The 26,847-nt window shown below is 41.8% G+C and overlaps 1 protein-coding gene across 1 annotated transcript; it reads right to left on the bottom strand.

Moving 5' to 3' along the window:
* Positions 1 to 1,149: 1,149 nt before the first annotated feature.
* RAB39A (RAB39A, member RAS oncogene family) lies at positions 1,150 to 9,166 on the bottom strand. Its single transcript, XM_053934927.1, has 2 exons — positions 8,844 to 9,166; positions 1,150 to 2,701 (listed from the first exon to the last, which is right to left on the bottom strand). The coding sequence occupies exons 1-2, from the start codon at positions 9,164 to 9,166 to the stop codon at positions 2,275 to 2,277; spliced, it is 750 nt and encodes a 249-aa protein (XP_053790902.1). The 3' UTR covers positions 1,150 to 2,274.
* Positions 9,167 to 26,847: the final 17,681 nt, after the last annotated feature.

The following is a 26,847-nucleotide window of genomic DNA, read 5'->3' as shown; positions in this document are numbered from 1 at the left end:
GGCACTTATAAGGCTGTTTTAATTTTTTTGGTTTTGTTTTTGTTATTGTTATTTGGGTATGTCAAAAGAAACCAGTATCCACATCCCATGGTGCTAAACACTCAAAACCAGGTAGCACACAGAGGATAGAGTCCAGGACTGAAGATCATATAGACTGATTTGGTCTCAGCAGTTTTTGTGAATTTGAGGAAGAACAATCATCTCTACATTTGAGATACAGAAGGTGAGGCACAAAACCCACAAATGCCTTGCTCAGAAAAACACAGTGAACCAGTGGTGGACTTTGGGTCTGTTGATGCCCCAGTTACTGATTTATTAAATTAAATTAATTAATTAAACAACAAAGATGTCTTCTGAGAAGCACAACATAAGCCTCATATCATAAGGAAATCAGTATCTAATGCTCGCACCCTGACTCTGCACTACTTTTTGGCATCTGTAGTCATGTTTACTTTGTAAAGAGGGCTTACAATAAAGCTGATTTGGTGTTAATACATGTAGTTTAATAGAGAATCAGGTTCACAGCAATTACTCTCTGGCATGCTGAGACTAGAATTATCTGTTCTATTTGCTAATGAATTAAGGCTGATTCCTGTTTATATTAAGGCCTCTGTATCCTTCCATGGTAGTGTAACTGTGCCTCAGTACAAGTAAGACTCAGGCTTTAGAAAAACTTAAACTTCTAGTTCCCTTTGAAGTCAATGATTTTAGTTGCCCTAAATGTATAAAGTAACTGGACCCAAACAACCTGTCTCCATACTACAAAATATTTGAAAAAGGATTGTAAAAGAACGTAAAAGTAACTTGAGATAAAACCAATCATATGCTTGCTGAAGAAGAAAATTAGATTAGATAGACTTGTTGCCTGATCTTCAAAAAGGAGAATTGTACATGATAACATACTTTTATATGCAGATAATTGGCTTGATGTTTGGTGGCTATGATTATGCCAGATAAATTGTAGATGCTTATTAACTCCAGAGATCAAGACATCTTTTATACTACTACAATGAAATAGAAATAGATTTATTTGGTATTGACGTGCTAGACCTAGTTTGCATAAAGCTAGTGTGTGTTATATTCAGAGGAGTAGGAAGCTGACCACAAGCTTAGTAAAATGCTACATGATCACAGATTTCTCCTGTTGTTATTAAAAGCTATTATGGAATTCTGTCTTAGAATAGGAGTTCTCTTACTTTGCTCTCTGTAGATAAGCATTATTTTAGAAATTCTTTCCTCTCCAAATGCTCTATTTGTAACAGTTTTAGTTTAAAACCTTCCATTTTTAAATAACCGTTTAACATTTGCTGGCTAAGAATAAAACTGTCCTTGCTCTTCAAATTTAAGGCCTAGGTTCCCATGGGTTGCAGCACTTTCTTACTTTTTTTTTTTTACTTCTAGTTAGAAGTAGGTTTATTTTTAAAGCTAATATGGAATTTGTTTGTGTAAATTAAGGTAATTCTGTAGGCATCAGTGTGATGATGATAATTACCCAGCTGAGGATCTGGCCGCTGAAATGTAACTCCAGTGGTTGGGAAAGCTGTTTTGTACACAAGTCAAATAACAGCTGGATCATATGTGATGTTATGTTTAGTTTCATTGGCAATTCAGAAAATATTTAATAATAAATTCCATTGTTTCTATTCCCCATTTTTGTATACAAATAAATCATCTTTTCTAAAACATTCTTTTTCTTTAGTAAGGCTTGTACTCCTTGTCATATCAAAAGTGTTTGCTATTGGAGCAATCTTTCAGTTTGCTTTCCTTAGAGTTATCTTTATTATCAAATTCTACAGCATTCTAACTTTAATGGTCATTAGCAACCCTGCACTTGAGTAAAGAATCACATGAAAAAAGTATAAGGTATAATATTTTCTTGTCCAAAGCTAAGGCAGGATGAACAAAAGTAACGAACTCATCTGATCCTCATCTAACAAGACTTGAATTTAAACAGTGTTCAAAATACAAAGCCCAAGCAAAGATGCTGTCATGATAATTATTGCACTTTCTCAGTGTCTTGTTATAGAACTAGGTTTCCCTTTAGCAATATATAATTTATTTTCCTGAAGACCACACAAAGTTATTGTACTCTGTAAAGGAAAAAAAGCACTTAAAGTGTTATGGATTATAACCTAGACAGAAGGATACAAAACCAAATTACCGTTCTGTGATTCAGCTATGCCATGATCTAATATTGTTTCAAAATTATTTTTCTGTCATTTAGATTGGCATCATCTTCTAAACACCCCATGGGCTCTTTGGCATGCTACAAACTCAGCAGATGCACTGTCTCCTGGGCTTTACAGCTTCTTCTGATGAATGTACAACATTTGGAACAAAGCCACTCTTGACACCTTCCCATCCATCTTGTATTGAGATTTCTCCATTTTTTACGAGTTCATAGATATCTCGTGTAAGAATTGTAAAGGACTCTTCAACATTTGTGGCATCTTTTGCTGAAGTTTCTATATATTTCATACCACAGTCAGATGACAGTTTTTCAGCTTCTTCTCTTGTAACCTCGCGCTGTGACACTAAGTCACATTTGTGTCCTACTAATAGGAACACAATCTGAAAGGGCTGCACGTGCATTTTTGCTTCTTCCAGCCAGTCCTTCACATGTTCAAAAGATCGTCGATTTGTGATGTCAAATACTAGTAGGCCACCCACAGAATTGCGATAATAAGAGCGTGTTATTGATCTATGAAGGAGAAAAAATAGAAAAAGGAAAATTAAAATGCATTTTCACTTTATTCATAAAGCAATTACTTTTCCACATGGCAATGTGTTTTATCTTTTATAAGTTTTATTAAATAACTTTCCTTTTTAAAATCTGATTGAAATGTATTCATTTAATCTACTAGACTACTATTTTATTTCCCACATTCAAAATTCACTTTCTAAATATTCCTGAACCCAACACCTCTAGGGCAAATATTGAATGCTGAATTATTCTGTAAAGCGGTCTTTATTAGCAAACTGTGGGACACGTTCACAGAAGAAAAGATATATATGTAAAATCTGAGTCCTTCAGCTTCATATAAACATGCACTTCCCTTTGTTCTAATCAATTATTTCAAACTGAAGTATGCACACATATGTCAAGAAACCTGGAGCCCAAACTTATCAATGTTCAAGCATATCCTTTTGCATTCCTTGCAGAAACATTCTTTAAAAGAATGTTTATATAGCTAATTGTAACTCTTTGTGCTTGCAGAAGTCAACAGGTAGCAGGCAGAGAAAGGAAACTCCCTGAACAAAACTACCCAAAAGTGTTGAGTGAGCTGGGCAAACACAAACTTATTACAGTCAAGGGACACGTCTACCTCCAGTATCTCCCTCATACAGAGGTTCAAAAGCTCTTTACATTTTATAAATTTACAATTTTTTGGCATGAGGGCTGGCAAGAGTTATTTTATACTTTTGAGCCCTCTAAGCTCCAGAACATTCACTGGAAGGAATTTTGGAAGTAGGAAACTCTTCTTCTGGTTGAAAAAAAAAAATAATGTGCTCTAGAATAAGGAAAAAAGTTAGACTGTAGAAAGAAAGAGTGAAAGATACAGGAACTAAAACATTATTTTAAGTCTCTAATAATGAGCAGTAGGAGAGAATGGAGAAGGTGAGAAGAGACATTTTAAAGGAAGTGACAGCCTACCAAGGAATGTACACAAGCACTTATTGCTGGCATAAATATATAACTAGTGTATATATAAGTATTCTCCAAATGAAATGAGAAGCACAATCTGTAAACAGTCATTATTTGAAATCATAACCTAAGCTAAGAATTAATTCCATTTCATCTCATGATTATGAAGAGCATGCTGATGCCAAAACCTCAAAACTTTAGGAAGCAGGATGAACTGTACACAATAGCATAATTTTTTATAACAGTAGCTCCCTCCAATTCATCACATTTCATAGAGTTTTGATGACAATTTGAACACAGAGGTATGATTAGCAGCAATAGTCCTATTACAGATAGGTAAGTGCACAGATAAAGAAGACTTAGATTTCTTGACACATCCAAATTCATTTAGCCACAGCAAACAGCATTTTAAATGGTTTTATTTAGATAAGAGGGAGGGACTGTTTCTCCTAATGCTCATCAAGATCTTTTCTACATTCCCAGGAATAGAGTTCATGTAGTGTCTCTCTGTATGTAAAGACAACAGGATCTTAACCTCAGATTAATTCAAAAGGCCTGGATATGAAAAATGTCACACTGTTTCACAAAATTGTTTAAGAACATAAGTGAGAGGTGTCACATTTTGTGAAGTATTAAATACAGGTACCATAAGGATCGGTTTCTGATTTTCTTAATTTATTTTCCTCTAAAGTGTCAAGGCAGAAAAATAATTCAGGTAGTTATAGTAAGAGCAAATGTAGATGACAAAAATGGGATCTGATATGGAGAAGTTAAAACTAATACAACCTACTTTCATTAAAAAAAAAAACAAAACAAAAAAAACCCAAAAAAACCCCAAACAACCCTGCCCCCACCCCAGACCTTGAAAACAAAGAAATGCATTAGCCAGGAAAGAAAGTAGGTTAGTATTGAAAATGCAATGCATAATCTCCCAAGTATTTCTGTATAAAAAGATGTTATATCATGTATCTATGAAGTGGAGTACTGAAAAACAGCCCTCTGTGTGTTTTTGGATGCTTATACACAGCAGTCAGTACCCTCATCTCTTGCAAGTCCCTTCTGCAGAGATGTGCTAATTTACAGTAGCTGATGATCTAAGCCATTATATTGAATTATGTGTATGTATTGCTTTTAATGGAGATGACTAAAAAGTATCCTGTAACTTTGTGCTGTACTTCACAAAAACTGGGTGAATATATTGGAGAGACAACAGTCATTTTTTCTGTACTTCTGGTATGTAATAATTTGAAACTAGTTTTCTCATTACCAAAAAAAAATAAAAAAAAAAAAAAAAAAAAAGATTTGTATAACAGAGAGGCTTTAGAAAACAGCAATTCAAGAAAAAAAGCAATACAAAATTTTTAAAGAAACATTGATACATACAATATCATGTTATGTGGTTTTCTAAAATCTGAGAAAAGGATCATAGAACCACAGAATCTTTTAGGCCGGGAAAAATATTTAAGATCATTGACTCTGATCGTTAACTCAGCACTGCACAGTCAACCACTCTACCACTTCCTTAAATTGACACACCTACATATCTTTTAAATAACTCCAGGGATGGTGATGCCACCACTTCCCCATGCAACCTGTCCCAGTGCTTTTACACTTCATGAGCCAGCAGTGCCCTGGCAGCCAGGAGGGCCAACCCTGTCCTGGGGGGCATCAGGCACAGCATGGCCAGCTGGGCAAGGGAGGGGATTGTCCTGCTCTGCTCTGCACTCTGCAGTGTTGGGGGCAGTTTTGGGCACCACAATATAAAAAAGACATTAAACTAGAGACAGCGTCCAAAGGAGGGCAACAAAGATGGAGAAAAGCTTTGAGGGGAAACCAAATGAGGAGTGGCTGAAGTCACTGGATGTGTTCAGCTTGGAGGAGACTGAGGGGAGATGTCATTGCAGTCTGCAGCTTCCTTGTGAGGGGAACAGGAGGGGCAGGCACTGATCTCTTCTCTGTGGTGACCGGTGACAGGACCTGAGGGAATGGCCTGAAGTTGTGTCAGGGGAGGTTTAGGCTGGATATCAGGAAAAGGTTCTTCACCCAGAGTGTGGTTGGGCACTGGAACAGATTCCCCAGGGAAGTGGTCACAGCACCAGCTTGGCAGAGTTCAAGAAGCACTAGGACTATGTTCTCTGGCACATGGTGTGATTCTTGGGGTCATCCTGTGCAGGGTCAGGAGTTGGACCTTGATGGTCCTTATGGGTCCCTTCCAACTCAGGATATTCTATGATTTTATAATTCTTTGTATAATCACATCAGACTATGGCTTTAGGGAGGCTTTAAGTCAGTCACAGTGTTTCTTTTTCATTATGATCTTACTGATCTTTACCAGATGAACCTAACTTTCAGTACAAGCTTTATCTAATTTTGAAGAGTTATTTTTATACTATGATTAAAGACTACATTGTAATGTAATAATTTTGAAAATACATATTGCTTACTGAAAAAGAACAGGATAGTGAATAGGATAGTGTTTTATTTTCAAGATGTACTGGAAATAGAATGTGTCTAATATCCTGGTTTACTAAAAAGTGGGTTAATGGAAGCATCCTCACAATATTTTGCCCCTACTGAAATGAACTCTCAGTCTTAGCACCACGAGCATTTTATCACATTGGAGATTTCATGATTAAAATATGGGAAAATTAAATAAACAAACAGAAGCCATAGCAAAGTAGATGATATAAAAAACAGGCAAAGTAGCAGATTGCTCTAAATGACTGATCTGAAGATAGAAAGAAACTGAGGATGTGCCCTTCATTTACATAAATGTGTATTGCCGACCTGAGTCTATACTAAGCCAGTCTGTAGGTTCTTGTCCTAAGATGTTAAAGTAAGATGTTAAAGGTGTTACTGATTGTCATGTGATTGTCCATGTGGCACCTCAGACAATGGGAGATTCTGCTTAACGATGCTTGATTGATGTAAAAATAAATATATTCAATAGCTATTTCAGGACATGTTAAAGATTATTTCTAAGTCAATGTATGAAATGCAGTTCAAATACAGAATCATCAGTGAGCTAGAGACATGTAAGAATTTTTCCCAAATAATTCCTCCAAGGAAGTACATGGCATCTTTCAAGAGAGTGTGATGGCAGGTGTGTCACATCTTCCTTTTCCCCTGGGAGTGTCCCTAATGCCTGGAACCAAAAGAAGGGTGTTATTATGCAGCCAGTAGTTTTCCCTGCATGCAGGGAACTCCCCAGGGAGCTTTAAAGACAGGTTTTACCTCCTCTAAAATCCCAAGTGAGGGATTTTGCAAGTGAGCCAGAGCAGAACTGGAAATCAGAACTGCAAACTGCTTCGTGTTCCCCAATATTAGATAACTTCTTGGAGTAATTAGCTCTTCCCAAAGATCGTCTTTGCTTGTGATCTGTAGCGTTCTCCATTAGCAGAGAACAGAATGCAACATTGTAACCTGTGGTGTAAGGTAGTAAAATATTTATAATTTATTTGACTAAACATAAAACACACTATACAATAAACACTATTATACTTAGTGCACCAACTGACAAGAAACTCTTAGCAGAAAAACAAATGCAAATATTTAAAACTACTTTCTTCAGGTTTTATCTTTTGAGTATTAGAAAAAACACAGAGGTAAATTTAAGAGCAGCTGACTGCATGACTCATCAGTGTATATTCCTTGAGCATTTCAGGGTTAAAGGATTTTGATAATTTGATTTTAAATGTATGCAAGAGTCTGTGCATTTGCATTTCATTAAGTCGAATGTCTTGTCATTGGTCATCCTGGTCATTTGTCAGCAAATTCAAAATAAAGAAATTGTACACTCTTGGTCACTTATTTACAAGTATTCTACATTCTGTCTGGAATGCAGAGAGGGTGAAAAATGCTAAGAGCTTTCCATTAACACTGTTAATTTCTGTGCTAACCCTTCAGAAGCCTATCTGCAAAAATACATCTCAAGTTGTGGCTCATGCAAGCCCAAGTAAGTTGTTTGTTGTTTCACTCTAATGCTTATTATAAAGAAAAAAAAGTTGTTGTCCCCCAGTAAAGCAGAGCAATCCCACCTCTTCAGCTGGGTGTGGGCATCTGCACCACTGTTGCAAGAGAAGACAGGAAGTTCAGAGGAATTGATTCTGGCCAGTGAAGGGGCCCATTTTAATCCTCCTGCAAGCATTCTAGTAACAACAGGTGTGTGGGTCAAGTACACGGAGATGGGCTATGTGTTTGCCCATGCCATTAATTCATATCTATTGAACCCCAAGTCCAAATTAAAATCCATGCACAACTTGCCTGAAGTGGCAAGCACTACAGATATAACAGAAACAGAGTGAGTGAGTGACAGTATCAACTTGTAAACTGGGAAATGACAGACTTTTCTGGGGGAGGAAAAGAGGGTAGTTTTGCTACTGTTTGTAACAGAGTGGAGAAAGGAGAGTATTTAATATCCAGTGCAGCATTTGAGCTAGTTTAACTACATTATAAATGGTGGCAGTGTTAGTGAAGACTCCTGGCCACAATCAGTGCACAGCAGGTGCAGAAGGCAGACAAAACACTGAAATAAGGGACTGTAGCTGGCTGCCCAGTGGCTTCCACCACGCTGCCACGGCTGCACTGGTGCATACAGTATTGCTGTGCTGGAAGGCGGAAGAGCTGGGAGGTGGCCTGGTCTCCAGATTGCATGGGAGAGTTAATGGCAGAGCGAATACTGCAGGGGAGGATGAGTTCGAAGGTGATGACAAAGTAAGAAATGCAGAGTTAGGCAGAGGCCTCTTGCAGCAACAAAAGAAAAAAACGTGGAGGAGGGATTGCTATGTTAGGTCCAGGACTTCAGGGGAAAGAGGAGGGAGGGAAGAAGAAACAGGATAAGGCCACTTGTTACCCTACAGTGAGAGCTGAGAGCAGAAGGGTAGCTGTTGCTTGGTGTGTCTGAAGGGAAAGGGTGGTGAAGGAAACTCCTGGGAAGGAACTCGTGGGCACTGGGGCAAGAAGGATGGTGGGCCACAGGGCTAGGACCACTGGCAGGCAATGAGGTGGAGGACTGTTTGGGGCACAGCGACCAAATGGGTGCAGGGAAATTTTGCGGAGGGACAAAGCAAAGTCCTTGGGATGGGGATGTGTCGGATGAGGAGGGTATAGGGCCGGGAGGGCAGCAGGGCGTGCCCGGAGGCCAGCAGATTTGGGGAGAGGGCGGGAGGGGCTGTGGGTAAGATCCCAGGTCCTGTACCTGAACCGCTCCTGCCCCGCCGTATCCCAGAGCTGTAGCTTGACCCTCTTGCCGGGCTCGATCTCTACCAGCCGGGAGAAGAAGTCCACTCCCACGGTGGGGTCGGAGTGCAGCGGCCCCGGGAAGCGGCCCTCGGTGAAGCGGTGCAAGAGGCAGGACTTGCCCACGGTGGAGTCGCCCAGCACGATCAGCCGGAACTGGTAGATCCAGATCGCCGCGTCCATGGCGGCCCCGGCCTGGCCCGGCTCTGCCTTGGGGCTTTTCCTGGGGCTCCTGCGCGGCCGGTGCCTGCACCGCGCCCCGATCGCCCCCACGCCCGGCATCGGCGCGGCGGGCGGGCGGCGGCGGGCGCTGCGCGGGGCCCGGGGCGCCGCTCCCGCGGGGGCAGGACGGAGCTCCTGCGCTCGCCGCTCCAGGCGGGGGCCGGGAGCCGGGTACCCCCGCCCCGCTCCCGGGGCTCCGCGCCGTGGTCCCCGCCGGCTGCCCGGGCGGGGCGGGGCGGGGCGGGGCGGGCGCTGTCCCTTCAGCACCGCGCTGCCCCGCTCCGGCCGCGGCTCCGCGTCCCGCCGCCCCGGCTGCTCCCGCCGCTCCCGCTGCCCCGGCCCTGCCGCCGCGGCCGGTGCGCGCTGGGGCCGCCTCTGCCGCCCGCTGGGCGGTGGCGCGGCCGAGCCGCCCGCCGGGGCCGCCCTCCCACCGTGCCGTGATGTGCGCGGCCAGACGGGCCCTCCTCCGCCGCGCCGAGCACCGAGGGAACGCTACCTTGGGGCTACAGCCCGTGCCCAGCGCCCAGCTCCCCCCGCGGGCAACAAGTGCACGGTTGGGCCGGGAGAAGGGGGATGCTGGGGCAGGGCGCCAGGCCGGCATGGAAAATCGTGGAAGAGAGACTCTTAAAGCATGACTTTTGCAAAGAAATTGGGAGCAGAAAGGAAATACTAGGCGAGGTGTGGCGGAACCAGATCGGCAGGTGAAAAAGGGGCACGGACCTGGAAAGGAAGGTGTCTGGTGGGGTGGGAGTTGGGCAGACCAACAGATAGAGAGGAATAAGTGCCAGATTGTAATGATGCCATTGGGAAAGTGGCAAAAGGGAAAAGACGAGTTAGCAATCTAGTTATCCCCAGAGAGAATCATACAAACTGCCTAGAGAAAGGACATAATACTGGAAATGACAGGGACATACACTCTTCATTTCCCAGTGGAACAAACTGCATGTATTTGGCCTTGGTGAAAGTGCCTTTACCCAAAGTAATAGAAGAATTGTGTCAGAAGAGATTCCCGCGTCAGAGAAATTTCTTTGCCGTGCTGGGAGCTTCAGCTGACTATCATGTTATGATAAATCTGCTGAGAAATAGATTCCTCAGATTTCTTTTAAGTCTCAGAACCACATGGGATAACAAACACTAACAGTCCTCAGATGGCTGGTAAGGGCATTAGAGCCAAATAAAAGGAAATTGTTGGACTTCTGGTAAACACAATTGCATCAGCTTCTTCTGTAGTTTGGGCTGGGGTGAGGGAGCCACGGGCAGTGAGCCTGAAAACCCAGCTGAGTAGGCTGGGACAGCTGGGAAGTAGGTTGTTGTTGGCAGAAGGTCAGCAGCAAGTGGATACTGATATGGGAGAGGAGATGGGTGACATTATTTTTCATGCAGCCTGTTTTCCTCTGTCCATGTGGCGCACAAATGCAGCTAAAGCTCTAAGTACCTGTGGCTGGTTAGAGGCATATCTGAAATCACATTTCTTTTGTAAGTCTTTGGGATAATTTGCTGTGACAAGTATTCTTATTGCCCGAGTCTGGTATTGTTACTGTGATGTGTTACTTGCTCACCACTGTGAGACAGGCAGATTTCCCTCGTAGGCCTGAGTACATCTTGCAGCTCCACAGAGTGGATGAGTGAGACTAAGGACAGGGTGAATTCGAAAGAGAGGTTGCATGCACTGCTCAGGAGATTATGTGTCCCAGCCCCAAAATATGTTTGGAATATGAATGGGTGGCTGGCCCTGGGGGAACAGATCCAGATGACCCCAGAACCTTCCAGCAAAGATGTGACCTGGCAGTCTAGAAGCTGTAAAAGGCACAGCCAGGAGCTGCCAGAGGGATTTATTTTGCTATGCATGCTGAGCTGAAGCTGCAAGATGCCACCTGTTCCAAGAACCTTTTCTCTCCAGGGACCTTTCAGGCTGTCCAGTAAGTCCCTGGGACATAGTGATTTCTGTGTCTGCATGTATCTCTGAGTGTGTTCCCTTTTGATTCCTGTACTTTTCTCCCTTGTACTTTCATCAGCTCTTCTTAAAACAAACTGAACATAGCTTGTACTTGACTAGTTGCTACTTTAAGTAGCAATTAAAATAAAACTGTGTTAATAATGATAATGATAAATGAACCCTCATAAGGCTGAAATCAGTAAATTTCTTGCAGTTCTTCATGGGACATGATTACAGGTGATTCCTGGGAATCTTTCCTAAGTGTTCAGAAAAAAGTGACACTTACATACAAGAAGTATTTGCATGTGAAACAGAGGTTCAAGGTACATGATATCAGTAGTTCTGATACTTCCCAAATGTGAATACTGAAAAATTTCAAGTGGGCTGTTTTCACTGTATAATACCTGGATCAGATACACAGCAGATTGCTGTCCTTTGTACATCTGGGCTGGAAGAACCCCACACTAATCAGCTACACAGCTCATTTAATTCCTAACAGGTGAGCAAAGTCAATTTGCCCAGGGCATTTACAGTTGAGCTAAATATGTCTCCAAATATTATTAGGATTCCAGAATCTGGTCTGTCTAGCTAAACTTGTCATTGTAGAAAGGCTGTGGCATATAAATATCTAAAGCAAAAACTTTTATCTTAATTTGTGATCTTTTGAGAGTCATATGATCAATGCTACCTAAAGAACCTGCATTTGTATTGTCTGTTTTGAAGAGAACACGGTGGGTGAATTTTATGTCCAAGTCATTCAGTTTTTGTATATTTACTGTTAAGTACAGAGGCCCTGACAGCATGCAGGTCTCACAAAGATCTCAGACCAGCAGTCAGAAGAAGCAACCAGAAACTGCTGTTTTGAGGAGCTGGGATGGTTAGATCAGAGTGGTTAAAGCAGCAACTCAAACCTGACTATCCTTCAGACAGTTCCTATCACTTGTGTATTGATGGCTTCAATCTGCTCTTCCCAGGGAAGGTGAATCAAACCTAAATTCTGGGGAAAAAAAAAAGAACAAAACAACCCTAAACTTCCATATCTTCTCCATTTTCACCATTATGACTACACTAAGCTGCAAATCCAAGATGCTTCAATCTAAAAATTCCTCAACTTGTTACATTTTTGACTCGGCATGGATTTTTCTCCAACACTGGTGACTGGGTAAGTGACTACATAGACCACAGCACTCCTGAAGAATGTGCTCATGTGCTTGCATAGAAATTTAGAGAAACACAGATGAAAGAAATAGATTTTTAACCCCAGACAGCCTGTGACTATGCCTTCTGCTGCCACCCAAGGACCTTAGAGAACTGAGGGACCAGTCTGGATGCAAGATGCCATCCATGCCTGTTTTAATTGCCTAGGCTATTAATCTGGAGGCTGATACAGCTGTTGATTTTTTTCACAGAGCAGGTTTCAACAGATGCAAACTATTGGGTTGTTTTTTTTTTTTTTTCTGCAGGCTGTTTTCTTTTGATAGAATAGTACTGGAGGTGGGATACTCCCTACTAATTAGCAGTGACTTCCCTTCCTCTTAGATGTCATCAAGCCAGCTAGGTTTCACATGATGGTGGGAAGGACATTTCTTAAATGACAACATCTTAGAAGATGTCCTTGTTTGATGAGGGTGTTCCTTATGTTGTTGAGATAAATATGTGCATAGAAAAACATCATACTAACCTCAGGAAAAAAAAAAAACAACTTGACCAACTGAGTGATCAGAATCCATGAATGGACTTATAGAAAAATAACAAAATAAATAACTAAATAAATATTTACATTAAGGTCCCCTTTGTGAGGCACTAAAATGGCTCTGTGGAGATGATGCAAGTGAAACTACTCGACAGCTGAAAGAACTCACAGAGGCAGTTTCAGTGAAGAAGAGAAACACCCATCTGGGACAAGAAAAGCTTCTCCTAACTGTTCAGACCTGATCTTCCAGAAGTAACTACGACATAATTTCAAAGACAAGCCTGGGGGAAAAAATTCCTAACTTAACAGAGTACTAAAAATCAAGGACTGGGTATTTACTCAGCAAATTCTTTATAGCATTAGATATTTTTATACTTTTCCTCAAATCTCATCAACTTTTAAGCGCTCTGTATTTCACACTGGTTAACAGTGTGTACCTGAACTATAGGGCCATCATTGTCTGAAGCCTCTTGGCCAATTATCTCCTCTTTCAAAATGTTAGGAATATTATGTTATACTCAGAGCAATTACTCACATCTTGGTCTTTGCTGTGCCTAGATAAGATGCTCTACAAGAAGTGTATTTCCCTCCCAAACATCCGTGTATTCCAGGAGCAATAGAAAGTATCTAGCTCTGAAAATCTTGCCATTTTAGACATCTAAGGTGGCATCTTAGACAGCCACAGTAACAGAAGCACATCTAATGCAGTAAACCATCAGGAAAATACAGGAACATGTAACCTGCTCCACTAAAATACTAAAGTGAATTCATGCTCATTGACATGTCAGAGATAATGCCTAAACTGGCTGAGAACCTGTCTTTAGGCAGGAGTACATTGCCTTAGGTGAGATAAAGAACCAAACCTCAAATGGAAATTTATTCTATGATACTAAACAAGTGAATTATTTGTTCTCCTGCCTCACTCTTCCATTTGTCACTTGGAATGGTTCCTTCAAGGATTCTATGCATCTTTTGCTCTGATAAAGTCTGTCTGCTACATTTACTTTCTGTTTGGGAAATGCTAGGGTGTGAAACAATCTAGATTTCTACTAACGAAGAATGCTCTTTGTTTGAGATTTGTGCCATGGACCCCTTGGGCACATTGATCAAAGAGGTACTTTCTTCTGTTTGCACTGCATTTCTAAAGGAATCCTACAAGTCATGGCCCACTATCATGGTCATCTGTTTTTGACAGAGTCCCACTTTTGGTCAGATACAATCTCTGATAATTTCTTAAGAGGTGTATTATTTTTAACTGCCTTCATAAATGTAATTGCTGAGGTAATTCGGGACAGGCAAACAAGTCTCCCTGCACTGCTGGCAAATATTAAACAAAGAATTCCCCTGTATGGTAAGTTCTGCTGAGTTAATGTATCTGGAAGAATTGCCCAGACAAATAAGCTATGATAGCATCTGCCCAGTTTGAACTTTTGAATCCAGAATGAGCTGGTAGCACAGGTAATGTTTCTTCTCTTGTACATTACTTGGATGGAGGGCTGGAGGGTTATAGAAACTCTGGTGGGAACAAATAATTTGCCTATGGGATGGAGGAAGTCAAAGATGCTTGGCTTCAGGCCGTGTGATTAGCACAGCCATTGCCACCTTATATCAGTGATTTAATATGAAAGGTATTAAATTGTTAAAGTGTCCTTTGGACACTTTTGATAGTCCTTTGGGAGCAACATCACACAAGGTCATCTGATACCATGTAGGAGCTGAAGCACAAGAGCTGCAATGCATGGAAGCTACACTGTCATCCATAGACCCAGCATGTCAACCAGTCAGAATGAGAGGCCTGTTCCTCTGGGATTACCAGTATAGGACTGGTGGGGCTGAAGCTGTGATCTGTGTGGGATGTGTTTGCAGATCAGGAATCATCATTATCCACTAATCCATCTGCTCAGGCAAACTGTGTATCACACCTCATCTCCTCGTGACCATGGGATGCATGGTGTAGATCAGAGACAGCTTTTATTCAAAAAACAGTGACAGCTGCCCTGCAGTCCTGCTTCTGGTGTAAAGGCTTGTCTTAGGTTTTGCAACTGGAAGTAGGCCCCATGTCTTTCTTCCAGAACACCATCCTCTGCTTCCAGTTGAAGCCTCACCTTGTTTACTCTGGAGGTAGACTGAGTGACTTTAGGACAGGAAGCTTTCCCTCTATTCATGGGAATTTAAACCCTTTTAAAAGTGAATAAAATTTCTTATAAACTTAAGAGATTGTGCCTCTGCTCAAAAAGCACACATCACATGAGGATATTTAGAACAAATAAGAAGTTTGTAGAAGGGAATTAGCAGAAATGAGTGTACAAAATTTTTACAGTTAGGGCAATCATCAGAAGGGGTTACACTTAACAGACTACTGTCACAGAGCTATTCAGAGACTTTTTACCCCACAGAACTTCAAGAAGTGAACCTAAATGAGTATAGCATTTATGGACTAGGTAAAGACTAGGTTATGTGAACTGAAGGCTCATTCCCATGAACACAAAGGAGCAGAGACACAATGACAGGCAGGGGAACCCGAGTAACTGCACCAGAGCTGAATGAGCTCCTGGCAGGATTGTTTTAAGGGCTGGAACAGGGGAGCCACCAGCCCTGTGGGTTGGGGGTGGCACCCCCAGCTGAGTCAATTGAAGACACTTCCCATCAACGCCTTTAGAGACACAGAGAGAATTACTGCCTACAGGACCATAGCACTCACCATGAGAAGTTGGAAAGAACATTTTGGGTTTTTACAAGACTTACTATGGGATGTTTAGGGGAAGGATCAAAGACAGGAGAGGGAAAGATCAAATTTGACCTGGGAGGAATGAGTATGAAAAAACAGAAGAAAGAAGACAAAAGGAGCTAGACCTGTGTAAGTAGGTTACTGGTCAGTATGCTTGTGCTGAAGGACAGCACTGGCTGGGCCTTCACCTGGGCTCCATTCCTGGTGGGGGATGGCTTTGGTGTGTTCAAGGACACAGATAGCCAATATATGCCAATGATCACCAGGAAATGGAAAAGCATCCAGAAGTAACTGAAGCAAGAACTAGGAAACAACAACAAATCAGAAAACAAGTGGTGTCATCATCAATGAGGTATTTTCTAACCAATCCTATAAGTAAGGACACGGAAGGTTACTGGGTAACTGGAGGCGACTGAAAAATGACCCTGGGGAGGGAAGTTCTATGACTCTGCTCCAAGATGCAGGACTGTATCTGTAGCTTCTGAGTTCAGGGAGCTGAAAAGAGTGAGGGAAACCCAAGACCCACCCATGTTCCTGTGCTAGGATGTCAGAGCATGGCAGGAACAACCACACTGACCCACTCATGCTTCCTTCAGGATTGCACCATGTCTCCTTGCAGAACAAGGATCTTGTGAATGAAACCACGCCAGCCTGCCCAACTGCTCCACTTCATTGCACCATCTCTCCCATGGCACAGGGAAGTCATAACATTTGCAAAATGTCATATATCTGTCTACTAAACATAATCAGCAGGTTGGGGAAGGGGCTATAGGGATGAACTTCTGTGGGAAGGTCACAGCCACACTGGACACAGCCAGTTTCCTCTTGACCCACTGCAGGCCACAGCTGAGCACATCAGCCAAGCTTCTTGGTGGCTCTGAGCCACCAGATGTGTTTGTAGCACCTCTGAAACATCTGTTTTAGAAAGGGCAGAATGACCAGGAGTATAGCAAAACCATGCCTGAGCAGGGCCTACCTGGCATGACTCAAAAGGGACTGCTGCTGATGGAGGAACCACTACACACTGATCCCAGTGTCTGCACTGGCCATTGCCTCACTGAAGGGACTAAGTGCAATGCATGGTGTGAGGGAATGGGACAACAGAAGGAGAGGCAATAGCTGTGCAGAGGGAAGAAGGGTGTTTTTCATGAGGGTTTATTTGCAGTCCAGTTAAGAACTAGCTCCTGACCATCCTCCCAAGAGGGTTTCACTTCTGCCTTCTGAATCATTTAATGATTTCATTAGTTAGTGTCAGGAATATGCCTGTACCCCAGGCTAGACAGTTCTTTAGAAAGAAATACAGACAAGCCTTCCATCAGTGAAGTCCTGCTCCTCATCTCAGGTAAAATACACTACGAATTGAAACAGAACTCAGCAGACCTTCTGACAACAGGAATGAAAAGAAAAACTATTATCAACATGTCAAACCCTCACCCTAACACCTCTCTGGGATCTCTCAAATATCATTTGAGCATCTTTGCTCTCACTCCTTTAATTCTTATGCCCCAGAATGTGTCTGGGTTCAAAAGAAAAGCTCTGATTTTGCAGGAATCAATCAAAGACATTTGGGATTCAAAGGGATTCTCAATGTTCAAACTTGGAACACTGCCACTCACATGCATGTTGTTCTTTTTTTATTTGCTAAAGGATGTGGTGTGGAAGGAAAGGAAACACCTTAAAGCTGCCGTATATGCTACGGCAGACAAAGCTGACAAGCAGCACTATCCACTGGAGGGCAGTGAACGGCTGGGGAAATGAGAGATGAGAGATGAGGCTGAGAATGCTTCTGCCTAAACACAGCTCCTAACTCTAAAGATTGAGAGTCGCCACAAACGGAAAGAAAATGCTACACTGTGCATAGCTGGCAGAGTTTTGGTAGCAGTGGGGCTACAGGGGTAAACTGTGTAGGACCAGGTCTACCCTTCAGCCACAGCTGGTTCCAGCTGGTTTGGCAACAGATACCACCAACCCACCACCATGCCAAAACCGAAACCAATTACAGAAGCATGCAGCATGTCTGTGAAACACATTTAATAAAGCAGCTGCTGGGAGACTTGTGAGAGTACAGGTGTTGACACACAAGAAGGCATAGGTGCAGAAACATCCTGAGATGACTGCAGTCCATGAAGGCATCCCTGCAGGAGCAGGTACTGCACTAAAGGGGACTACAGTCTGGGGAGAAATCCAAACTGCAGCAATCAAAAAGCATAAGAAACATGAAGTGACAAGGAAAGAAACCACTACCAGATGCTGTAAGCAAAAAGCAACTCCTGTTCTAGTCACCTTTGTAAAGCCCACCTGAGAAGTGTGATTTGAACAAGTGAGGATGAAATAAATTTGTATTGAGAGAGGATGCTGCTTTTTTTGGTGAAGATTGTGTGCTGTGAAGAGATGTATATCAGTGTGTGCACACCTGCAAATAGCAAGTTAGATTAGTTGGTGAGAAGGACAAGAGGCTTGGAAGCTGTAAAATAGAGAAGCTGTAGGTCTAGGCTGGATACCAGGGAGATCAGAGTGGTCTGACAGTTGGCTCCTGGAGGTCCCAAGAGATCCAACCCAACCACTGGAGAGGCTATGAGGTCAGTGGTCAACATGAGACCCATCTGCAGGTTTATGTCTCTGAGTGTGAGTCGAGGGGAGACAGGAGGAGCCAGGGACAGTTACTGGGAAGATCCATAGTACACACATGTAGGCTGTTGGTTTGTGTGGGGTCAAGCAAAGTAAAGTGGAAGGCCAAGGGTCCAGGGTCAGTTACTGGACAGAGTGCCTGAATTGTACTCATTCCATGGCCATTAAAAAAAATTATTTTACAATTAAAAAACCCGTTAACTGCCAAAGAGGAGGCAGGATTAGGATGCTTGTGCCTCTGGTGGTGTGATCAGCTGTGTATATATACATATGCACACACGCTCTGTGGGACTGTTGGGAATACAAGGAATAGCCCACCCAGTACTTACTGCATCTGGCAACGGGGAGCTGCAGCAGCCTCGCCTCTGTTGGACTACCAGCTGCAGCAATCCTCAAGCCAAAAGGTTTCTCTCACAACACAGAAAGAAGCTCCAGCACTTGCAGATAAGTGGTTCTGCACAAAGTACACCACACTAATGCTAGAAGTGGATGCACTGAGCCTCTGTTCAGAAGAGTACTTGTCTGTATTGCATGTGCAACAGCCATTTAATCCACCAACAAAAGGTCACTGTGAATGACTTGCAGTAGAAAAGTGCTGAAGCTTCAGTTCACAAATTTTATTTGCAGTGTGCAAGTGCAGAGACAGAATTTGGAAATTTAGTTAAGCTGAGAAATTAAAGAAAAATCTCTGGAGTATGTCCAACATCATCACAGCTCCTAAAATATACCCATGCCATAAAACAATGGCATAATATCTGTGTATCTGTAATGTTCACAAGTGTGCCCTCTGAGTCTATTATTGATTTGGCACAACTCACATCTTAACATTTAGAGTATGACAATGAATGTTAAAGGTTTTCCTGGATAAGCAGTCAATGAAACCACTTTTTCTTCCTCAAAACATATGCTGTATTCTGGCATGCCAAATGAGTGTGATAAATATACAGAGGAAACTGCTCTTTACTCTTTAAAAATCAAACATTGCCAAAGAAATAGTTAATATTTACCTAAAATTGCAGAGAGAGCTTTTTAATAGAAGAACACTTGCCTTTACCCATCCCCCCAGTAATTGTTATAGGAGCTTTAGAATAGAATAAAATAGACTAGGACTATTTTTCCTGCAAGGAACCTACAGTGGTCATCCACTCCAACTGCCTGACCACTTCAGAGCTGACCAAAAGTTAAAGCATGTTATTAGGGGCATTATCCAAATGCCTCTTAAACTCTGACAGGTTTGGAGCACTCACCACCTCTCCAGGAAGCCTTCTCCAGTATGTGACCACCCTTTTGGTGAAGAAATGCTTCCTAACATCCAATCTCAACCCCTTCTGGCACAGCTTTGAACCATTCCCACACACCCTGCCACTGGATACCAGGGAGAAGTGCTCAGCACCTTCCTCTCTACTTCTCCTCCTCAGGAAGCTGTGGAGAAAGATGAGGCTGCTGGTGACCCTCCTTTTCTCCAAAACAGACAAGCTAATTCAAGGACCTTCACATCCTTCTTAAATGTGGGGCCCAGAACTGCACATGGCACTCAAGATAAGGCTACACCAATCTGGAATAAAGTGTGATAATCACCTTTAAGCCCAATGCTCCAATCTATATAGATCCCTCTGCAGGGCCTCCTGTCCCCTTGAGAGAGTCAGCAGCACCTCTCATTTTGGCATTATCAGAAACTTGCTAATGGTGTATTCACCTCCTGCATCCAGACCATTAACAAATATATTGAACAGAACTCACTCTAGAATTGAGCCCTGAAGGAGCAGCACTGGTGACCAGTGGCGAGCCAGATGTGGCCCTGTTCACTGGAACACTTTGAGCTCTGCCCTTCAGCCAGTTCTTCACCCAGCACACCATGAGCCCATTCATCCCACAGCTGGACAGCTTGTCCAGAAGGGTGCTGTACTAAAATCCAGGAAAACTATATCCACTCCTTCCCTTCATCCACTACGGAGGTGACCCTATCACGAAAAGATACCAAATTACTTAAACAAGAAGTAATAAACCAATTGTAAACCAATGTTGACTACAAATTCTTCTTTAAATGGCTTTTAATAGTGCCCACTATAATTTCTCCATATTTTTTTCCAGGAACTGAGGTTAGACTAACAGGTCTGTAGTTCTCTGAGTGTTCCCTCATGTAATTTTTTGTAGGTGGAACTAACATCCCGCCATTAGGGACCTGCCCAGACTCCCAAGACCTTTGGTAGATGATCAAGGGGGATCCTGCCATATCTGCAGGCTCCTTCAGACCTCTGGTGTGAATCTCATCAGGCCCCACGGATTTGTGAGCATTCACCAGCAGAGCTGCTCCTTTGCAATTTCAGTGTCCACTAAAGGAAGGTCACTGTTCCCACACTCGTGGTCCTTAAATTCAGGGGACAGGGCAGTCCAAGGTCTATCATTATTAAGGGTTGAGGACAAAAAAAGCTCTGAATGCCTTATTTACCATGTTGCCATGCACGTTGCCTTTCTTGCTTGGAAGTGTGAAAAACACCAATCACTTGTTTTTAGAATTTTTAAAAGTTTAATAATAATAAAATGGTTATAAAAATAGTAATACAATTAGAGTAATAAAAATTTAGAGTTAGGACAATTACAAGACAATAAAAAGCAAAGAATTACGGATGTCCGGATGCTCTCGGGCACTTAAGCCATGACAAGCATGCTTTGTGAACAAAGGAATAACCCTTAAAACAATACACTGTTGCATATTCATATATACTTAATGATGGTGCATACATTCTATTTAAAACAAGAAACTCTGTCTGGTATATGTCAAATACTTCTTTTAATCCCCACGGTCTGAGCAAGACCTGAAGAAATTAGCTTCTTCTGATAAGAAAATCATAAATTCCTATTCTCTGGAAGATTTAGGTATTCTGTGACTGTTATCTCGAAGCGAGTATCTCATTCCTTAAAAAAAAAAAAACCACCACATACACAGTTTCTATTTTAACTGCTAAAGCTTCATTTTAACTACAGAACTACATTTACCATTCCATTAAAATGTTAACACAGCACTTCTAATCAATATAACATAATACATATAGTATTCAATTTAATATTTGCGAAAAGCCAACCATAAAACACGCGTTTTTCACAGAAGTATCGGGGATTTCTTCCAGGCTGCGAGGGACCTTTGCGGCGCCGTCACTGCGGCCCGCGGAGGCGCCGCGTTACCGCCAGGGGGCGCCCTCCGCCGGCGGCAGCGCTCGGGCTCTGCCGGGGGGCGCGGCCTGGAAATCTGGGATCGCTGCGTGGAGCTGGGCGCCGGCCTTGGCGAACAAGCGCTTCGTGGGGCGCTGGCGGCCAATGGCATCCTGGCCTGCATCAGCACTGGTGTGGCCAGCAGGAGCAGGGCAGTGACCGTCCCCCTGCACTCAGCACTGGTGAGGCCACAGCTCCAATCCTGTGTTCAGTTCTGGGCCCCTCACTGCAAGAAAGACATTGAGGGGCTGGAGCGTGTCCAGAGAAGGGCAATGGAGCTGGGGAAGGGTCTGGAGCACAAGTCCTGTGAGGAGCAGCTGAGGGAGCTGGGGGTGTTCAGCCTGGAGCAAAGGAGGCTCAGGGGGACCTCACTGCTCTCTACAGCTGCCTGAAAGGAGGGTGAAGCCAGGTGGGGGTTGGCCTCTCAGGTAATAAATGACAGAACAAGAGGAAATGGTCTCAAGCTGCACCAAGGGAAGCTTCTACTGGATATTATGGAGAATTTCTTCCTTGAAAGGGTGGTCAGGCATTGGAACAGGGTGCCCAGGGAAGTGGTGCAATCGCCATCTCTGGAAGTGTTCAAAAAAGTGTGGCTGTAGCACTTGGGAACATGGTTTAGTGGTGAACACAGTGGTCAGGTAAACAGTTGTCCTCTGTGATCTTACAGGCCTTTTCCAACCTCAACCATCCTACAATTCTATCATTTTAACACAAGATTACAGAAAAACTTCTACATTTTACCTTCCAAACCTATACCTTGTCTTAAAACACATTGTCTTTAGCTCATTGGGTTCTATGGAACACACTAGGTTTATGTGGCTGCATTAGTAATTAAACTTGGCTAGCAGTTGTAATGGCATGTTGTGCCCATTATGTGCTATGCCAGAGATGTATGTGTCTGCATACACCAAGGGCACTTTAAGATGGGAAAAAACCCAAATGATTTGACAGTTTTTTTTGCTGAAGCCAAAGGAAAAAAACCCTTGGTGCTGAGGAGATTCTCACTGATTTTCAGGATCATACCCACAGACAGGTTTATAGATGGATCCGTTTTATAAAAAACTTTTCCTGGGAATAAATTCCAATTGCTGTGATTAGGATGTGTTCTCTACTCTCTCCTCGGTGGTGTCTTTGGAAATGACAGTATCATGGTTACTGCCTCAACAGAAACAATATAATGAATGTTATTTAGTACAAGCAGTTGTCCATACAAGATTATCAAATAGTCTAGAAGACAATTACCCAGCTGCTTTTAAGAGGGAATACAGGATAAACATGTTCAGCCTGTGTACATTTTTTCTGGGAGGTGCTAAACACACACAGGTCTCTTGTCATTACAGATCAATCACCAGCTCTCTTCAGCCAGACCTGAAGATAAAATCTATTTAGCTTGGTCAACATTTATTGAGTGTCATTAGTATTTTTAAACATTGAGGGTTTTCTATTTCATTCAAATAGATGCATTTATGTCAAACAGTTGAAAAGACAATTTTTGGCGGTTTTTTTTGTCTTCATCTAGTAGTTACAGCTAGCCAAAGCCAGCTGGCAGGCTCAGTTACCTGGTCCTTTGATTTGGGTTATTTTTCTATGCAAGGAAAATAGAGTGTGACTAGATCAAAGCTGGAGTTCAGATGTATATGTACAGTCTTGGCAGCCACCCTGAATTTATTCCACTCTAACTCAAATCAAAATCCGGCTTGTGATTTCCAAATAGCAGAATGCCTTGTTCTTTCTTTTGGTTAAGTTCTGACTGACTTGTAAGGAAACGGGAAAAGGTGTGACTGTTCCAGATAGGTCAAAACACAAGTAAGTGCATATTTGACTACAAATTTAGGAAGTTCTTTTTCTTAAGTGGGCATTGTCTGAGATATTGTACTATTTACAGCTCCAGGAAACACAATGGCCTTTTCATAATACAAAAATAATCAGAGCTATTTGAAAAAGTCTTTAGCTCACTGTTAATACAATGGAGATAACAGGAGTTCCCTCCTTAGCATGCTAAGAGAATTGAACAATCATTGGTTTGTACATACTGGTTATAGAATCAGAAAATGGAATCAGGTCTTGGAACTGGTCGCTGTAATCTGAGACATTTGATGTGACTGCTAAAGTTATGGTTTGATAATGCTGACAGCGCTGGTTTAGAGGGCTGGGCAAGGCTGACAAAGGGTTTCGTGGTATAAGTGGGCTGAGTGGTAGTGGTGGACTAAGAGATAGTGATGGATCAAGGGTTGCTGGGGAGGGAGGGACATGAAAAATGTGTGTGCCAAACAGAGATCCCACACAAAAGAAATGCAAACCAAAGAAACAGGGCACACAACAAAAATGACAGTTTGCATAAAATAGTGATTTAGTAATAAAGTGTGCAAGTGATTCCTGTAAATCAGTCTAGCCATTCTTCTTCCTCTTTCACAGATGTAATGCCAGTTTTCTGGCATGGGATATTTTATTTATCATACCCAAACAGCATGAAAAAGCAACAGTCATAACACCCTGTTACACCATGGTTGTTCAGTCTTGGACACACACTCTCTGCCTTTGTATTTCCTGTGGAAAGACCTAACTTGTAGCTTCTAGGACAGAAGACCAGGTAACAAAAAGTTCTAAGAAGGTAAGACCAGATAAGAAAAAGACCAAATAAAATTCTGTTCAATGCTATGATTTGCAAACTTATTACTACCTTACATTGTTATACAGGATATAAAAATCTGAAACACAGAGCATGCTTTATCATAAAACAGCTAAGCTTTCAGATAAGTGCATATATTTTTAAACCTCCCCCCTCAAATGAATAATATCCTTCTCATTAACTTACGTTTCAACATAACACTCAATTTACTAAGGTTGCTTATATATTAAGGCTATCAGATAAGGAGAATTCTGTGATCAATCTTAGTCCTAAAATATCTGAGTCCTATGATGAAATCATAATAGGAATAGGAATGACTAAAATGATCTGGTTACACTTCTTGGTGAAAAATGTGTAGGAAAGCACTTCAACACATGAAGCTAAGTAGGTACTTGATATTTTCCTAACCTGGTAACTAACTTCTGCAAGTGTCTCAAAGACCCTGATTTTCTGACAGTCATATTGAAAACAAACAAGCAAACAAACACCTGATTAGTATTGCTTATTTTGTGTCAATTTTTGAAAACAACTAAAAAATTTCCCTTGGAATATATATTAAACCGTAGTTTGAAAATGTCTTCTGACATCTTCCCACAAGGTGAAAGTTCAACTGAAGTAGTGCTACAATGAAGGTGCAGCTTGCATCATTTACTCATTAGTGGAATGCCTTGCCAAGATTAAAACAGAGAGTGGAATGCAGCCCCACAGGTCTCGTTGAAACCTAACCTCTTTAGCTTTTATTCTACTTTTGCAAAACCATCACCTCTCTCTCCTCGCTCAAAGAAAATGTTTAGGAACTGCTCAGAATAAAAATACAAAGTCCTAAACTCCAACATTGGTAAAAGAACAGACATATTTACCCCCCCCCCAACTTTATATACTTAATACTGAAAAAAAATCTTGAAAAAAGATAATTATTTTTCTGAGAAGGAATAATTTATTATTTAACTAAAATATTATTTAACTAAAATTCCTTCAAGCTAGAAATTTTGATGAAATGGCTTTTGGATATGTAGGAATTTTAGGAAAAAAAAAAAGTAAAACTGTATACCTCTGCATTATTTGTATAGTATCTCTCCTCTACAGTATCTTTTTTTTTTTGTGTAGAATAGTTTTATTTTACACCATTCAAATGTCTGGTATTACTTGTGCTTTGTCGGATTGCCAAAAACTAAAAGGAAGAAAAAAAATTTGGTCTTAGTTCCATACTGAAGCTGATACTCAGTTTTTGCTTTTCCTTATGTAACACCTAATATGCTTCTACAGAACGCTTTTCCTCCCAGTATGATTTAAAATGTCAGAAGGCATGTCTTTATTTTAAGAACAAAGTCTGTCCTAAGAATAAGTAACACTTCTTTCAAGTACACAAAAAGAATGAAGAGTCAGCAGGTCAGTAGGAGAATGTAAGTCTTCAGAAGGGACCTGGCAGAATCCATGTTTCTGAGACAATAATATTAAAACTGCTGAAATCACTCTGCATGATCACCTTCATTGCTGTGTTCAGGTTTGGTCTCTTCAGCAAAAGAACGACAATGGCATTTAGGAGGGTATCCAGCAATGGAGATAGTCAGGGGTCTGCAGCATATGACTGTCGCCCTGGTTATCAAGAGTTTTCTAAAGCTTTCTGAGTTTACATTCTTGTAGAGAACTTTCTTACACAACTTTCTGTAAACAACTTATTTTGCATTCTTTCATAGAGGCAGAGAAATTTGATGTACAAGTAGTTTGTCCAGTGTCATTGGAGAGGTGACACGTTCACCCTCCAATCCACTGGCATCTTTTGAGAACTATAAAAGATTGGAGTCAGAAAAAATAAATTAGTCTCTTCATCGTGACCGAAGCTGTGGTGCGTCGTTTTTCCTTGTGTCATCTGGTGACATATGACAGCCAAGTGAAGCTGAGGGAAGCTGGAGATGAAAAGGGGGATCTTTTTGCAGTCTTCACTTTCCCGATGGCACACTGCATAAGGAGAAAGGCTGGCAATCATGGTTTGCAACAAGGGAATTTCTGAGTAGGGAAAAGGATTTATTTATTATCTATTGTATTGTGAGCATTCTTAGACACTGGAAGAAGAACACAAAGAATTGTAAAATCTTCAGCCTTGGAGAAATTTAAGCTTAACAGGCTAGGATCCTGAACAACCTGCTCAAGATGACCCTGCTTTAAGCGAGGGTTTGGGCTAGATAGCCTCCAGGGATCCCTTTCAACTCGAGCTACTCTGCAATTTTGTGAACATCTTTTGATATATCCTTGGGTACCTTTCTTAGTAATATTGCATTGATGCAGCCCAAATCTGCAACAGTGCAAATCCAGTTGGATGAACTGCTGTGTGCCTGGCTAAACTCTTTTCAAATTACACTGGTTGATTTAATTAAAGAGTTTCTTCTGCCTGGAATCCATGTTTTGTTTGTGGTGGATCATCACAATGCTGTCTTACATGATGTTACCTTCAACTTTTTCATTAAGGTGTGAAGGAAAAGTGCCAGTAAGGTGTAAAAACAATCATGGAAAGATTGCCCCAACTCTTCTGTTAGGTTGGGAGTGGAAACAGGGGTTTCACCTACTTGTAAAATACTATCCTACCCTTAAACCTGTTTTAGTGGGGGCCTGGTTAGTCTATTCTCAGCCCTAGTCTGTATTTGAGTGTTAAGATTTAAAGATGAACCACACAATGCAAAGTCTGGCATTCACATTCATGCAGGGAATTGTGGATTCTGGCCTTCACTACTCTAAGTTTAGTCTCAATTATCTAATAATATCCCATCACAGACAAGCAAGTAAACTGAAATTAATTGTACACAGTCTTAATCAAGAAAGACCTCAAACTGGCAAGTTTTGCAATTCAATTTACACAGATTTTAATTTTCATCTAATAGCAAAGGTGAATGCAGTGTCATAGGGTATTCTGATTAAAAAA

Source organism: Vidua chalybeata, chromosome 2 (assembly GCF_026979565.1).
Source record: "Vidua chalybeata isolate OUT-0048 chromosome 2, bVidCha1 merged haplotype, whole genome shotgun sequence".
Lineage (NCBI taxonomy): Eukaryota > Metazoa > Chordata > Aves > Passeriformes > Viduidae > Vidua > Vidua chalybeata.
Note: the sequence above shows the minus strand (reverse complement) of the source record. Positions and strands in the feature narration are given on the sequence as shown.

Coding starts and splice junctions, on each gene's coding strand:
- RAB39A (XM_053934927.1), bottom strand. CDS start 9,166: ATGCCGGGCGTGGGGGCGATCGGGGCGCGGTGCAGGCACCGGCCGCGC. Junction 2,702..8,843: donor GCGGGGCAGGAGCGGTTCAG/GTACAGGACCTG, acceptor TCTCCTTCATAG/ATCAATAACACGCTCTTATT.